General features: G+C 38.5%; 1 protein-coding gene across 1 annotated transcript; it reads left to right on the top strand.

Moving 5' to 3' along the window:
- The first annotated feature begins 46 nt into the window (after positions 1-46).
- LOC123716123 (116 kDa U5 small nuclear ribonucleoprotein component) lies at positions 47-17,873 on the top strand. The gene is made up of 16 exons (XM_045671696.1): positions 47-374; positions 575-804; positions 1,116-1,367; positions 1,512-1,769; positions 1,983-2,224; positions 2,762-2,895; positions 4,059-4,245; positions 12,256-12,396; positions 12,895-13,107; positions 13,242-13,377; positions 14,279-14,477; positions 15,356-15,498; positions 15,804-15,940; positions 16,704-16,824; positions 17,120-17,312; positions 17,702-17,873. Exons 1-16 carry the CDS (start codon positions 184-186, stop codon positions 17,853-17,855), a joined length of 2,931 nt encoding a protein of 976 aa, XP_045527652.1. The 5' UTR covers positions 47-183; the 3' UTR covers positions 17,856-17,873.
- Positions 17,874-18,134: the final 261 nt, after the last annotated feature.

Below are 18,134 nucleotides of genomic sequence, written 5' to 3'. Positions count from 1 at the left end.
TATACGTGGACAGTGAATGCTAAACTGTCAAATTTCAATAATTATTAGTGTCAAAATAGTTAATAGCGGCGTTGCAATCATAATTCGTTTGTTTTGGTTTGCTTTAAGCTAACCTTTTCGCTTTTCGTATATTTTTGTAACGTAATTGCTTCTTTTAACGGAGGTATTTAAAAGCTTAAAAATATGGATGGTGAATTGTACGATGAGTTCGGCAACTATATCGGCCCGGACTTAGAATCTGACTCAGAAGATGAGCAGAGTGTGTATGGGGGTGATAATCGGGAAGCAGATGATGAGGCTATGGAAGAAGATGAGGATGCTGATGCAGAGCCTGAAGTGGCACCTATGTCTGTCGTACTTCATGAAGACAAACGGTATTTTTTTTACTTGTCTTTAATGAAGTTAGGTTATAAAAAAATACTCGTTATCAATCTATAAAAATATCTTCATTGCCTTACCTTCGCCATTTGTTTGTTCAGTAAACAGTATGGTATTATGATTTTATGTACTCAATTACAATTTTTCATTTACTTACAATATAAATTTTCAATACACTTAAATTATGACATTTTAGGTACTATCCACAAGCCATTGAAGTATATGGTCCAGATGTCGAAACAGTTGTTCAAGAAGAAGACACCCAAGCCCTGGATAAGCCACTGATTGAGCCAGTTAAGCATAAAAAGTTTCAACTCCAAGAGCAACAGTTGCCACACACTGCATATGATATGGAGTATTTGGCTGATATGCTTGATAATACTAATTTAATGAGAAATATTACCCTGATGGGACATTTACATAATGGTATTACATAAACTAAGTATTCTGGACTTGCTTGTTATCCTTTATTAATATAATACAATAATGATGTGTGTTTTTAAGTAAACTATTTTAGCATCATACTGTCTTTTTGATCATAAAATTAGTTAAGCCTTATGCTATGGAATGTATTGTTGAGTACTATTGTGTAATATGATGAGAAATAAAGGATTGCTAGATGTAATTATTGAGCCTTCTAGTATGTTTATGCATTATAATTTTTGTCTTTATTTGTCTTCAAATTTCAAGTATTATTATCCTAAAAATATTATTTATCATGTTTTTAATAATTTCAGGAAAAACATCATTTGTTGACTGTTTAATTCGTCAAACACACCCTGACACAATTAATAATGATACAACCATACCAATGAGATATACAGATACTCTATTTGTTGAGCAAGAAAGGGGCGTGTCCATAAAATCAATGCCTGTGACACTCCTTTTAAAGGACATAAAGGGAAAATCCCATTTGCTGAATATAATGGATACCCCAGGACATGTTAACTTTAGTGACGAAGTAACTGCTGCTTTAAGAATTTCTGATGGTAATTGAATATAATTTGTTGTTAATTAAATTAATAGTTTTGATTTTATAACTTACTATAAAACATATTATAATTACCAGTTTTTATAAGTTGTGATTGTTAAATCCACCAAGAAATATTTCATAACAAAATTTTCTTACACAGGTGCCATTCTATTTGTTGATGCTGCTGAAGGCATAATGCTTAATACTGAACGATTACTTCGTCATGCAGTACAAGAACGAGTTCCACTTACAATTTGTATAAACAAAATTGATAGATTGATTTTGGAACTCAAACTTCCCCCAGCAGATGCATATTATAAATTGAGACATATTATAGACGAGCTGAACTCAGTTTGTGAAACCACTCACTCACAAGATAATCCTGATGAACCTGTGACCGTCTTTTCGCCTTTGCTGGGTAAGTATAGCATAACATTGTTAGACATAAACAGTTATTTTCTTTTTCTGTATTGTATTATATATTATATCATTTAGCTATTGTAATTGCGTGGAAAACACACCTACCCCACAGGAAGCACCATGTTATTATAGATTGGTTTGCTTTACTAATCCGGACTATAAAAAAACCATAATTATATTTGTGTAACTTGTAATTTCCTAAAAATTATAGGAAACATCTGCTTTGCATCTTCCCTGTATGATGTCTGTTTTACATTGGAGTCATTTGCCGCAATGTATGCTAATACACATAGTACAAGTGGCCTAAGAGCTTCAGATATGGCAGCTTGGCTATGGGGAGATGTTTACTTTAATGCCAAAACAAGACGGTTCAGCAAGAAACAACCACACTCTTCTGCACAGAGAAGTTTTGTGGAATTTATTTTGGAGCCTTTGTATAAGATATTCGCACAGGTAAAATATGTCGATGTAAATTTATGTATATTATGATGTATGAATGTATTATCTATAATTATTCTCGACAAAAGTACTGCAGTAAAAATATAATATTGTTATATGTTTGTCTGCATAATGATTAACGGTTATCTATGTAGTCTCTAATAACAAAAACAAAGTAACAGCATGTCACTGTTATTTGAAACTAGTATTGTACTATTCCGTTAAACATATATTATATAAACTTTAAGAGAATTAGGGCACAAATAAATTATAAGAAAATAGGGATTAGGGCACTCCCTAAAGCTATTGAGGAAAAAGATAGTATGTTTATGATCAACTGTGTAATATTATATAAGATTATTTTAAAAGGGTAGTAATTTAATTTCTGGTATATATATAACGTACACAGCTGCGCAATTTTTACTAAATTTAGCAACTTCAAAGTACTTTATTACTCAGTTGTTATCGTTAAATCGAGGGTCGTTACATGGAATTTACACTGTATATGAATTTGGTATGTAACACCGTCTTTATTAAATTTTTGCTTTACAGGTGGTAGGAGATGTAGACACCACGCTACCAGATGTATTAGCGGAGCTAGGTATCAAATTGACAAAGCAAGAGTCCAAATTAAATGTGCGTCCATTATTGCGACTTGTATGCAGTCGGTTCTTTGGTGATTTTTGGTGAGTTTCGTGCAGTTGACTAACCATTACGACTTAGCCTAGACTTATAAGTGTGACTTCGTCTTGGATATGACACACGGGAGCCATACTTAACAAAGTTTTGACTTAGAAGGATTTAAATTCGTCAAATAACTAAGCCGTCATCAAACATCATGCAAAACTGAAAAGTTACGACGAGTCTTACAGAAGTGCGCAAAGCCTAATTTAATTTTATGTATTCCAGCATAAGATTCGTTTTCTTTGAGATTTCATTTACAATGTATGTATGGTCCTGTGTTCCTGTGTATTCAGTGAATGCACACTCTTAACAGAGTTGAAGCTATTATGTTCCCTCGTAAGTAAGAACCCTCCCATACTTCGCTGTCCGCTGGTAATACTAAATGACTGGCTAGACAAGTAATTCCTGTGGTGACGCTGCTTATTTTAATGAATTATAAAATTTACAGGTTCGTTTTACACCATATGGATAAATGTGGATGTTGGGTAAATTTCTAATTGATTTACGAGGCCTAGACCTAAAAACGTTGTAGCGCCACTGACTTTTTTAAATCATCCTAATAAACAGCTTTAACTTATTTGACTTAGTGGTTGATACTTTCTAAACAGCGACTCGAAGTGATTAAATGGGAAAAGTATTTAGCAATTTAGCCTATACTAAATACGATAGCGCGAACTATGACTACCGTAAGTCAAAATAAAATACATTTTTGACTTACGTTACTCTGACTTAGGACGGTCCAGACTGTCGTATTTACGCGTGTATAAGCTCGTCTTTGGAAGCGGATGTAGGCACGTAAAGGCGCTTTGGCACACGCTCAACTCGTACAAGCGTTGACACGCTTCTAAGCTCGTATAAGCAAATAGCAATGTTTCTTCCTCAGAATCGTTATTGATACTGACATGATGCCACTATCATTTCGAACGAACACGCCGAATTATGCCAGTTTACGCTCGCGGGTTTTTGAAGCGCGTATGCTGAAACGACCGTATACGCGCAGAAAAATACGCTAGTCTTAAACCGCCCCTAGAATATCTATGCAAATGTAGATTTTCTTCTGACTATACCATATGCGTGTGTACCTCAATCGAAAGGTCACAAAACTATAAGAGTAATAAGACTTTACTCGCATAGAAATTCCATTATCCAGTTAAATATATTCTAGCGGCTTCGTGGATATGGTGACCCGCCATGTGCCTTCCCCGTTGGACGCTGCCCCGCGTAAAGTGGCTCACTGCTATCGTGGTGCTTCTGGTCCATTATACGATGACATGCTCAATTGTGATCAGTCGGGTCGTCTCGTGGCTCATACGACTAAGATGTATCCCACTGATGATTGCACATTCTTTTTGGTGAGTTTCCAATGTTTGCAAGTAATTTTTCATGCGATTTTAATTCAATTTTGTTAGGAAATTGTTTGTTTATAAACAAAAGCCTTATGCAATTAGGCACTTTAATATTGATTTATTTTCCAGCAGTCTTCATATTTATCGTAATTTTGTTTTTCCTCTTAATGACGTTCTTTTTACATTTATGTTTTAATTTTACGATTTTGTCTTTATTTTTAAATTCATTATGTGTTTTCCATTTCCATACTTTGTTTTTTAATTTTGTATTTTCTACCTTCTATTATAGTTGATGTGTCTGTGTAAAACTTGTAATGTTAAATACATATATCTTTTTATAGATAGAAAAATATTAGGTCCTTACATATGAAATTGGCATTTTGTATGGGAGGAACAAAAAGTCGAATATTTTTAAATATAATATATTTAATTAATCAAAGTATGAACCATTGTTTTCTATGCACTTTTGCCATTTCATATGTAGTTCATTGATCCCTTTACTAAAAAAAAACAGTCGGACAGGAATCAATAACATCTGTGAAGGCGATTTGGACTGCCCCATCAGAGTTAAATTTTTTCCCTTGCAAGAAGTTGTCCAAATTTCGAAAAAAAAAACGGTAATCTGTTGGAGCAAGGTCCAGCAAGGAGTACGGAGGATGTCTTAGACATTCCAATTGAAGCTCTTCTAATTTGGTAGCCGTCTGTTGTGCAGTGTGTGGTCTAGCGTTGTCGTGAAGTAGCAGTGGCGTGGAGCGATTGACCAGCCTAGGTTGTTTAGCCGCTAGCTTTTCCATCATGGTTTGCAATTGCTGACAATAGACATCAGCCCTAATAGTCTGGCCAGATTTGAGAAAACTGCAATGAACAATACCGGCACTAGTCCACCAAACGCTTACAAGTAACTTTTTTGGGGTTAATTTTCGCTTGGGGCAGGATTTGGCTGGTTTCCCCCCAAGGTCCAAGCCTTGACGTGCCGGGGGGGCTCTAGTACTTGGAGTGCAAGCCAGCACTTTAGGGAAGCCGATTGGACCGATGGTACAGTTCTCAGTAGGCTTCTTTAAATAGAAGAAACTTGATGAACAACAGTAGAAGTAGTGGTCGTAAGGGGAGGGTGTGCGTCATCTATTTTCGCACGTTGGGATGGCCGGCCAGCGTTTGTGCGCTTCATTTGGTGTATCCTTATATCTGGGGTGTAAGCCAGCACCTTGGGGAAATGTATGGACTGAACTTTGTAGTTTAGCTCGTATTAGTGAATATCAAGAGCATTGCTCTTGGCACATTGTTTTTGGACTTCCGACCGGTTGGACTTCCGACATCCAACTGGCGTGGACCAAAACTGGTGGGCTCAGGGCGTGCCCCCGGTTCAATTTTTGAATCGGTTACGACCGGTGTTGTGTATTTTTATTATTATTATTATTATTTTATATATACATTTGTAATGCTCTGCATATGGTGGATGACCTTCTAGGTCTGTGGCGCGACGGATCTGGTGGCTGCGATAAGCAGTTTCCGGGTGGGTTTCGACTCTCCGTCGGGCAACCTGTTACCTCCTGCGTGTGCCGTTGTCATGTCTAGCGGCATGCTTGTGGCCAGGGGGGCTTGCCTTAATTGGCCGGCCTTGAGAGAAAGGAAAATCTCAATAAAAAACCCTTAAATTCCCGACATTGGGGCGCCTTGTAGGTTTTGCGCGGTGTCGGTTACCTGTGTTTACAGGTGGCTGGTGAGTAAAGTCAGTCGCTAGCGGCCATCCCTCGGATACCTCCCGTCCTCCGAGTGGTATAAGGGTTACCTAGGTGCAGGGGGCACCACCTGGGTGGACTATGTTTTTCCCCCATGGAAAAATAATTTATGAAATGACAACAAGAAATAATCTAAAAAACAAAAAAAACAAATCAAAAGAAGATGTTAGTGTGGAGATGCCGTGTGATGCGGCTGAGCAGGAAGCTGGAGTGGCAATGGCGGGCGATCATTTTGTTTTGCCAGCGCCCCCCGGTGATATTATGTTGGAGTGCCCTGAGATGTCGGATTCTTCCACATACTCAGGTGTTGTAGCAAGGGAGTCTTTGACAGGTTCATCGCGCTTTTGGAGCTCCCGGAAGCGTTTCAGAGAAGTCGCTGACACCGATTCAGATATCGCAAGAGAGGCGTCTTCAAAGATAACGCGGCGTAAAGGCAGAGGTCGGCCATCCACTAAGGGCGAGAATGTGGATTCGGTTGCTACTAACAAGTCTGCCAAGTTAAAAGAATCAAGAGCTGAGAAAAAGGCTCGAGAGGAAGAAGAGCTTTTAGCATTGGAAATTCAAGCTCGAGAAACACGATGCACTTTATCTTCTGTCTTGGTGTCGGAACAGGGCGAGGATATGTCATTGGATTTAGTAAAGAGGATTGAGGCTAGCCTGGGAGTTGTTGAAAAGGTTGCCACAAAATCGTCCAATATCAAAGGTCAATGGGTCCATATGGCAAAAAATGCCATTGCGGACATGCGGAAGGATATTGGGGTACTTGCTCAACGTTCAGTTTCTGAGGAAACTCGATCTCTGCGTGAAGACAACGAGCGCCTTAAAAAGCAAATTGAGATACTCCAGCACGATATGACGGATCTTCGGAAACATATTGGAGTTAATTCAAAGGAGCCATTGCTTACTCCTTCTCTCCTCGAGGAATTTGAGGCGAATCAGATGCGCCGTATCGGGGATAGATTAAATGCGCGGATAATAGAGTCTTGAGCCTAGGTTTAATCCTGCACCTGTATTAAGGCCTTCTCTAGCTGCGGACCGATGCAAGATCGTTAGGCCGCCTAGATTTGAGCCAGATCAATCCCAGAATAATAGGCAGGTGAATAGCAGAGGCTTGGTGCAAGCAGCATCTACTGATTTGCCCCAACTACCATCCTCTATTTCAAAAAAGAAGAAAAATAAAAGAATTGCAGGAGATGAAATAATGGCCATTGAAAAGGTATCTGCTATTGCTCAGCCCTCGCCTCTGCAATTGGCTTCCAACCTTTCTAAAGAGCATTGGTTGATTGTTGGGAAAGGAAAAAAAAGAAAAAAGAAGAAAAGGGAAAGGTCGGGTGCTGTGTTAGCTCAACCAATAGTAACAGGTTTTCAGGCACCAGTTAAAAAGCCAAGACTGCGTACGCCCCGTACAGCTGCTGTTGTTGTAACTGTTCCGGCGAAAATTCTGAAAAAAGGCGTAACATATGCGGAGGCTATTAAAGAAGCGAAAGGACAGATTAGGCTAGAGGAGTTGGGAATTGAAGCAGTTAGGTTTAGACGTGCCGCAACTGGTGCTGCCATTATTCAAGTCACTGGTGAAGGTGGAGGAGAGAAAGCAGATGTTCTGGCTAAAAAATTAAGGGAGTGCTATGGTACGAAGGGTATCCTTGTGTCGAGACCTGTTAAATCTGTTGAAGTAAGAGTATCAAGCTTAGACGATTCTGTTACTGCTGACGAAGTAAAATACGCTGTGTGTAAGAAAGGGGAGTGCTCATCCGATCATGTTAGAGTTGGTGAAGTTCGTCAAGATAAGACGGGTCTCTTTGCGGTGTGGGTGAAATGCCCGGTGGAAGCTGCAAAGAAACTGTCTGAAGGTCGTCTGCTTGTAGGCTGGTCTTCAGCTAGGGTGACGGTGCTGCAACAACGAGAACTAAGGTGCTTCCGCTGTTTGCAAGCTGGTCATGTTGCAGCTCGTTGTACGGCGGAAATAGACCGTAGTAAGTCTTGTTACCGGTGTGGCCAGCCAGGTCATCGTGCGTCTGTTTGTTCATCCAAACCGCAATGTCCTCTGTGTATTGCGGCTGGTAAAACAGCGGATCATCGACTGGGGGGAAAGCTTGTACTGCTCCCAGTCAAAAGTTGCCGAGAAGATTCAACACGAAGGTTTCAGTAGAACCATCTTTGTGCAGTGACATAATGGAGACCCAAGAAATTGTAATTAGTTAGTATGGATCTACGTTTTATTCAATCTAACCTGAACCACTGTGCAAGTGCTCAAGACCTTTTAATTCAGAGTTTGACACAGTGGATCGTTAATATAGGGATTGTTTCAGAACCATACATGGTTCCAGATAAAAACAACTGGGTCGGTGACCGTGATGGTCTTGTTGCGATTTTTATAAATGATGTCAACTTGCTGTCAGTTGCTTCAACAATGCAGGGTAGAGGTTGTGTTGCTTTAAAGATTGGAAGAATTGCAGTTGTCGGTGCTTATTTTTCCCCTAATAAAACGCTTGCTGAATTTGAAACGTTTTTGTCCGAACTGGGCTGTCTTATTTCATGGTGTCGACCGCTCGATCTTATTGTCGCTGGAGACTTCAATGCTAAATCTACAGTGTGGGGGTCTCCAGTAACTGATGAAGGTGGTGACGCTTTGTTGGATTGGCTAGCTGCTCATAATTTGGTGTCTCTGAATCGGGGTAATGTTCAGACTTGCGTACGTGTGAATGGTGGCTCTATTGTGGACGTTACTTTTTCAAGTCCTGCACTTGCAAGTTATGTTTATAGATGGAGGGTGTTGTCAGATGTTGAAACTTTATCAGACCACAAGTACATTCGCTTTGACATCAATGATTCTTCTGTAAGTATTCCGGGTCCTGCTCCATCTGAGATAGGTCCTAGATGGTCCCGAAAAAATCTAGACAAAGATGCGCTTTTCGAGGTATCGTTAGTAGAAGCTTGGAATCCCAAACCTTCAAATATTACAATTGATTCTGAGGTGGAATGGTTTAGGAACTCACTCGTATCAGTGACGTTGCTATGCCCCGGATCGGTCCCATCTCACCTAAGCAAAGCGTCTATTGGTGGTCATCCGAACTAGCCCAACTACGAGCGGAGTGTGTTAAGGCACGTCGCCGGTACACGCGTTTTAGAAGAAGGCATCTCAGTTACCGTGATCAGGACGAAGAGGCAAGTTTATATTCTTCTTATCAAGCAGCAAAAAGGGCTCTTCGGATGGAAATAGCTGAAGCAAAGGATAGGGCATGGAAGGAGCTCCTGAACTCCTTGGATCGTGATATGTGGGGGCGACCATATAATATTGTCATGAGTAAACTCCGTCCCTGGAGGCCGCCGCTAACATCCACAATGGAGCCAACGTTTCTTGAGATGGTTGTTACATGGCTGTTTCCTTGTGATTCTATTCCTTTTATTAATGTTGACTTTGATCGTTCAGAGGATATTCCTGAGGTGTCAGAGGGTGAGTTAGGGGCAGGTATTTTTAAAATTCAAAACAAAAGAACCGCTCCTGGTCCTGATGGATTGCATGGAACGGTTTTGGCGCAATCTCTTAATAATGGTTTATCTAACAGATTTCGAGATCTCCTTTCTGATCTTTTGAGGAACGGCATATTCCCTAGTAGCTGGAAAGTCGGTCAATTGCTTCTTCTTAGGAAGTTCGGGAAACCGGTAGATTCACCTTCGGCGTATAGACCTATTGTTTTACTTCCTGAGGTGGGAAAACTGTTTGAGCGAATAATTGTCTCGCGCATCGAGAAGCATCTTCTGATCGTTGGTCCAAATCTGTCTGATTCTCAATTCGGTTTTCGGCGTGCTCGCTCTACAATTGACGCCTTAGCTAGGTTAAGGGACTTGTGCGAAGAAACTGTCTCTGGTGGTGGGGTTGTGTTGGCGGTTTCGCTAGATATTGCAAATGCATTCAATACTATTCCCTGGAGAGCGATTATGGACGGTCTCTTTTATCATGGTGTGCCTGTTTACTTACGACATGTAGTAGGAGCTTATCTCTCTGAACGATCGATCATATATCCAAGTCGGGAAGGTTGGAGATGTTATCAGGTTCGATGTGGAGTTCCCCAAGGGTCGGTTCTTGGGCCCCTTTTGTGGAACATTGGATTTGATGCAGTCCTTCGAGGTAGACTGATGCCAGGAGTAGGCTTAATATGTTATGCTGACGATACCCTTGTGACGGCCAAGGGATGTAATTATCAAGAGCCGAGTTTGTTAGCTGCTGCTGGAGTAGAACAAGTAGTGACTCGTATAAGGCGACTTGGTCTTCGAGTGGCTTTACAAAAATCTGAAGTCATTTGTTTTGCTAGGAGGTCTCCACCTAGAGGCGCTGAAATAATTGTAGATGGCGTTCATATGGCAGTAAAGTCGACTTTGAAATACCTCGGGTTGGTTCTCGATGCCCGTTGGACTTTCAAAGCTCATTTTGCAGCCCTGGCACCCAAGCTTGAGTCAACTGCAATGGCTTTGGGTCGTATAATGCCAAATATCGGTGGGCCAGGCGAGGGCTGTAGGCTTCTTTATGCTGGTGTAGTACGTGCGAAAGCTCTTTATGGTTGTCCGATATGGGCGGATAAGTTGACATTTTACAACAAAGGTATACTGAGGCGGTCACAGCGTAAAGTTGCCATTAGAATTGCGAGGGCATACCGTACAGTATCCTGTGATGCAGCATGTGTCATAGCCGCCACTCCACCTTGGCACTTGGAAGCTCTGGCTTTGGGAGACATTTTTTGGAGAAGAGCTGAAGACCCACCTCTGGAGGTAGTCAAGGTGTGGAAGGAGGAGTATCGCCGCTTAATTTTGCAAGAATGGAGTCCTTATTCGTCCCTTTTTGAAACACTGGGTGGACCGACGGTGGGGATCGCTTTCCTATCGGCTCGTGCAGGTTCTCTCTGGCCATGGATGCTTCGGAAGTTATCTGCATCGCATCGTTGGAAGAGAGGCGACACCCGCTTGTCATCATTGTGACTGTTTAGATGATACGGTGAGGCATACAGTGGAGGAGTGTCCGGCTTGGGACTACTTTCGCTCGGTGCTTGCTGATAGCATTGATGGCAATCTGTCGCTTCCACTAATTATTCAAAGAATGGTGGAAGCTGACAATGACGGTCCTTGGAATGCCTTCAAGGCTTTTTGTGAGGCCGTCATGAGTCAGAAAGAGAATGCGGAGCGTCAGCGTGAAAATGATTCAGATGCTCCGCAAGTAAGGAAACGACGACCGGGGCAGCGACGCCGTGTTTTCGCACGTCTGCCCTAAGTTAAGATTTGGAAGATTTGTGTGTGAGAGGAGTCATGTGGCATTGTGGCATTCGCGTTTGGCGGGGGTAAGGATAGGGCTCAGCTGTTACCTGCCGTCGCCCTTTGGCGAGCTGAAGTCATCCGTCAGGTTTTAGTGGGTAGGGTTTATTAAGTCTGAGTCCCACATAATCCCTGCTGGTGTAAAATACCGTAGGGATATGCGTAAAAGCATTTCCTGACGAAAAAAAAAAAAAAAAAAAAGGATTTGGCTGGCTGGCCAGGATCCAACCATTGCGCTGAGCGCTTCCGATTATCTTAAAGAATCCATTTTTCATCACAGGTAATGATTCGGTTTAAAATACCTTCATTATTATGCCGGTTCAGTAATGTAACGCAGCAGTCGACGTGCGTTTGCCGGTTTGCTTCAGTCAATTCTTGAATTTTCCCAATTTGCTTCAAGTGAATTAAAACAGTTTTATCACTAACACTGCAGCCTGCAGCTAACTCGGATGTGGTTTGCGATGGATCCGCTTCCACAGTAGCCTTCAATACTTCATTATCAACTTGGGTCTCAGGCCGTCCACGGGGCTTGTTCTGCAGGTCGAAATTTCCAGAACGAAAACGTTGGAACGAAAAACGAACTGTGTTTTCTTTTGCAACATGACCGCCATACACATCATTCACCCTTCGAGTCGTTTCCGCAGCACTAGTGCCACGGCGTAACTCGTACTCGTAAATAATGCGATACTTTAAGTTTTCCATTTTGTAAAATGAGTGACGCAAACAGAAAAAAACAAATGAATGACGTCATCGAAGCACAAATACATGAGTAAATAGCTGTACAAATTTGAATTTGAAATTCCTAACCAAAGAAAGAGGTATTTGAGGTCAAAGTGGCCAGTACGATAAAACGCCAATTTCATATGTAAGGACCTTATATAACTGTACTCTAGCTGTATTAAAATTTAATTACTAACATATAACAGTCTATACAGATGTTGCACTAAAACTGCTACTTTCATACAATTTATAGGTACTTGCCAGAATAATGTCTGGTACGTTATACGCGGGGCAGACGGTCCGTGTGTTAGGAGAAAACTACAGTACACAAGATGAAGAAGATTCTAGGATCATGAATGTTGGACGGCTTTGGATTTTTGAAGCCAGATATAAAGTAAGTGATGTGCTAACGTTTAAAGTACTGTGAATGAAAAGTGCTTTATGTGAGTAACATGATAATTAAAACGATCCCATATTTTGTAAATCATGTACGAATATAAAAACAATTAAGTAAATGCCGTTAAAATGAGTTTTTAATCGGATAAAAAACTTAATGTTAATCTAGGGTTACAATACAGTTTAAAAACTACTTTATTAGGTTGCTAAATTGTATTTGTTCATATAGTATACTTCTAACGTTAAAATAACATTTCCAATATTTTACGTTTACTGCCAGATCTCATAACAAAGGCATAGGCAATAATCTCTCGGCAATTAATTAATTCGCCTATTTTGTTTTATAGGATACAAGTTGTCATTAATAGGATTAATATTAGACTAAGCTTATGTTTATGATGAAATTTAAAATATTATATATATTTGTATATATTATACTTTTACAGTCGCAAAGTATTTATCCTAATGTATATTGTTATATTTTTTACTTTTATAGGTAGAATTAAACCGAGTACCTGCAGGATGCTGGGCGCTCATTGAGGGTATCGATCAGCCCATAGTGAAGACGTGTACCCTTGTCTCAGCAGACGAGGAGGAGGAACTTCATACCTTCAAACCTTTGAGGTTCAACACTCAAGCCATAGTTAAAATAGCTGTGGAACCCGTCAACCCTTCGGAGCTGCCGAAGATGCTTGATGGGTTGAGGAAAGTAAGTTATTACGATTTCTTTTTAAAATCTATCTGTATTCATGTAGTGTGTGGTGTAGTGATAAAGGAGAGTCTGTCGAGATCACCGATTCAATTATTTAATTACGTTACGAAGAATAAATGAACAATTTTTAGGTGAACAAATCTTACCCAGTACTTTCGACAAGAGTGGAAGAAAGCGGTGAACATGTTATATTGGGAACGGGTGAACTTTACCTCGACTGTGTGATGCATGACCTCAGGAATATGTACTCGGAGATTGACATTAAAGGTGATTTTTTTCATTTAACGTTTAGATGTTGAATTATTAATAATAGAATAATGGTTTGTGATTGGATATTTTAATTGATTAAAATAAGCTTAACTGTGTTTATATAAATAACTAGTGGACCCGAACAGACGTTGTCCTGTCTTAACTATGAATATTGATTTCGAATTGGTATAATAATCTATAAATATTTCGTTATCAATTTTTCTTACATCTTTGACAATGGCTGCAGCACGCAATGTCAATGTCATGTCAAACGCCATAAGGTTATATCAAAAAAGATTGAATGAAATGAAAAAAAAATTGTTATCGTAACAAAAGTCAGGATTACTTAATATGGTGGTTAAGTTTTCCTTAATTCTAATTTTCCGTGCTATTTTCTTATTTTTTCTTCCTTCTCCTGACAAAAACAGCCACAACAAAAAAAGAATTAGCGAAATCAGTCCAGCCGTTCACGCGTGATGGCGTGACCAAGGGAAATAGGGATTCATTTTTATATATATAGATTATTGATGTGGCCACTTTAAAAGTATGTGTAGGGTTGCCTGAAAGAGGTTGCTTGTTTGCGATAAGGCCGCCTGTTGCATCCCTTATATTATTTATGTATTATGTTATTTGTTTTTGTATAAATGTAATGAAGTATAAATAAATAATCATAGCGAAGTCTTGTTTTACCATCTTGTCTTGCATTGTTAATCAACACGCTGGCTTTCGGTCAGACTGATAGTTAAACGTTTTGGACGCTGCTTTATTTAAATAAAAATGCTAGCGACTTGGTTGAATATCGACATGTTATTAACTATCTAGAGATTCAATTAACACTCTGATTTAACTACTTTAATGCGAAATATATACTTTGTGAACCATCAGTGTGCGTACGATTATAATTTTGAATATCTTTCAGTGGCTGATCCTGTGGTATCATTCTGTGAGACGGTAGTGGAAACATCTTCCCTCAAATGTTTCGCGGAGACACCGAATAAGAGAAACAAATTGACAATGATAGCTGAACCTTTGGAACGAGGATTAGCCGAAGATATCGAGGCTGGAGCTGTTTGTGTCACGTGGGACAGGAAGAGATTGGGAGAGTTCTTCCAGACCAAGTGAGTATTAGGGCAGCCACTTCCAATTGTCCTTTTTCCTGGAATAAAATCCCATGTAAAAAACGTAGGATTCAGAATTAGAGCCTTAGATGAAATAACTTTTGTTCTTAAAATTTGACATAATACATTTGTTTGTCACGAAGATTGCGAGCTGCTGAGTCGGTTGAAACTGTATAAATTTTGTATAAAAATCGAAATAAACTTTTTTTCAAGACGATGTCACAATGAGACAAAAAGAGATAACCGGACTTTAGTTCGAATTAAACTAATTTAGTTTTTATAAAATAAAGGAGTTGATCGTTATCTCTAAAGAAAGGTTTCTTTTGCCTAATCTTCCGTTTCACGGACGTTCATAACTATCAAATATTATTTTTACGTTCGGGCTGTATATTTTTATATAGTTAGAGACTTAACTAAAAAAAGTGCGTGCGTACAAAGTACACAAGTCAGAAGTGAAACTTCTTTGTTAGTTAATTATTACTAAGGTAAAAGCCCCAACACATGATCATGTATGATCACTCAATGTATTTGTATATACATTCATACTGTTTACACACTGTATACGTGCTAATGAAAATAAAAATCTGCGTTTACTGAACAAGACGTTATGCGACAGAATTGCCTTCAAAAGTTCTACTATGAAACTACTAAACGAATACATCAAGCAACAGCGTGTATTTTTTCTCGATCTCCCCTTCTCACGATCTCTCAATCGGTCTCATCGCTCTCTCACTTTTCTTCGACAAAAACGCTGCACATCTTCATGACGCTAATAATATTGTTATACGTTTAATTCGTTAACATTTTACCCTCATGCGCCTAAAGAAGTTTCACATCAAAAATAACAGTAATAAAAATTGGTAAACACGCTATTTCAGGTACGACTGGGACTTGCTAGCCGCTCGTTCAATTTGGGCGTTCGGACCAGATTCGACGGGTCCAAATATATTGGTCGATGATACGCTACCCTCAGAGGTTGACAAGCATTTGCTGGCCTCCGTCAAGGATAGCATTGTTCAAGGTATTTCAAATAATTTGAATATAATGAATCAGACACATTACAAATCGCATGTATCATTAAATTTGTTAACAATTAGTTGTCTTCCCTGCCTTCTAAACAATGTACAAGTTTATTTACCTAATAAATTATTACCTTAGTATTTTATGAAATCCTTTAAACTTCATATTAAACAAACTAATTTACAATTTCAGTCCATCGAATAATACTAGTATATATATTTTTTGATAAAAAAAGTATGTTTTTTTATCAAATGTATGTCAAAGATGTGAAATAAAGGCTTATTATTATTATTATATATTTTTTAGGATTCCAGTGGGGTACCAGGGAAGGTCCATTGTGTGAAGAGCCGATACGAAATGTGAAATTTAAAATTTTGGATGCGGTGATCGCTCAAGAGCCCTTACATCGTGGTGGAGGACAGATAATACCTACAGCTAGACGGGTAAAACGTTTACGCCCTGCGACTTTATCAACGTGGAATAACTATTTTATTCAATTTATTATAAAACATTGTATATAGTTAAGATACAGACAGAAATTGATTAAAATTTGTGCAATAAGATCAAAAAATATATAAAATGTCATAAGTTATAAATATACAGTATTGTATGTAGCAAACTTATAATTTTTAAGATTGAAAGGGTGAAAATGATTATATACTCTTTTAAATATTAATCAAAGCAAAGAGTAAATAGACAACCACTTGTGACAATTTTTTGAAGCACCAATGTTTTAAAATAGAGCAGTGTTGGCCTAGTAGCTTTAGCGTCCGCCTCTCATCCCTGAGGACGTAGCTTCGATCCCCGGTTGTGCATCGATAGACTTTCATTGTTCATTTTACATTAGCTCGAATGGTGAAGGAAAATATCGTGAGGAAACCGGCTCGCCTTAGACCCAAAAAGTCGACGGCGTGTGTGTCAGACACATGGTGCTGATCACCTGTTTGCGTATTAGATTGACAAATGACCATGAAACAGATACAAAAATCTGAGGCCCAGTCTTAAAGAGGTTGTAACATCACTGATTCGTATTATCTATTAGTAATACCAACATTTATGAACATTGGTAAATTATGTATGTATGTTATTAATAAGTTAGGGACAGTCCCAGTTCAGTATGAGGATGAAATTCATAACAATTATTTTTAATGAAAAGTAATAAAAAAGGTAATTTTATATTCATGTTAAGATGTTATTTCTCTTAAGGTGGCATATTCGGCTTTCTTAATGGCAACACCGCGTTTGATGGAGCCCTATTTGTTTGTGGAAGTGCAAGCACCAGCTGATTGTGTGTCGGCGGTTTACACAGTTCTGGCTAAACGGAGAGGTTAGTTTCTTTTTCTGTCACAAATTTATTATAGTTTTTTAGATTTCTCTTTATTTTTTATGTAAAAACTTAAAATCACGTTGAACTAGTCAAAATTTAAAAATTAATATAATAATACGTTATTTGCCCTTCCATCTGATGGTTATAAACCCTCTCTAAATTTTGCATTTCTATATAACGTTATTTTAAAGTTTCTTTATATATAAATGAAATAATATGATTATGTATTGTAAATTTTGTAAAAGAGAAAACAAAATAATTATTATCGATTTTTTATATGAAATATGTTGTTTAGGACATGTAACTCAAGATGCACCGGTGCCCGGTTCTCCTCTGTATACTATCAAGGCATTTGTGCCAGCCATAGATTCGTTCGGCTTTGAGACAGATTTACGTACCCACACCCAGGGACAGGCCTTCTGCCTGCAAGTGTTCCATCACTGGCAGATTGTGCCTGGAGATCCTTTGGATAAGAGTATAATTATACGGTGAGTTTTTTTTCCTTAAACAATTAAATTTATATAATAATATAGATAAAAGATTTTCTGATTTATGTGGTCTAAAATCTGTCTTACTTTTAGATATCATTAGCACACCTGAAATAGATTTCTCATTTATTGTTTTCTAGTGTAAATACATTTAAAAAAATATGTTTAGCCAAATTTGAATCTGAAAAAACTGCAGTGATGAAGATAAATTTGATGACAATATAATACGATAAACATAAAAGAGGTTTCAGAATGTAAAAAACCTACGTTCTTAATACATAGAGCTTCAATATACTTCTAACATTAAACTAACACGTTGACTCGTAGGTAATATATGATAAAGGAAAAGTAAAGTTTAAATTATAGTGAAATAAAAATTATTTTAACAGACCCTTGGAACCCCAGCCAGCCACTCACTTGGCTCGTGAATTCATGATAAAGACACGTAGACGTAAGGGGCTTAGTGAAGATGTGTCTATCAACAAGTTCTTTGACGATCCTATGTTGTTGGAGCTTGCTCGACAAGATGTTCAGTTTAATTAAATAAAATTTTAATTTGGCTATCGTATTTCATTTTTAAATTCGCTATCATCGCGGTTATCGCGTAATTTTATTCCCTATTCCAGCAAGTAAATTAAAAGACAATCTAATCTATTACTAAACGTTACAAAGCATGAGTAGTCCTGTCTTTTTCTTTTACTACAGATTTCACATTCGTCTCATAATTTACGGATAATCCCGGGTAATCAATCAAGAAGTGAAATACAAATTGATAACTAAAAAAATAATAAAAAAATTGATTTGTTATTCCATACCCGATTG

The sequence above is a fragment of the Pieris brassicae genome, chromosome 1 (genome assembly GCF_905147105.1).
Source record: "Pieris brassicae chromosome 1, ilPieBrab1.1, whole genome shotgun sequence".
Lineage (NCBI taxonomy): Eukaryota > Metazoa > Arthropoda > Insecta > Lepidoptera > Pieridae > Pieris > Pieris brassicae.
The sequence above is the reverse complement of the archived record's forward strand: the minus strand, read 5'-3'. Positions and strand labels throughout refer to the sequence as shown.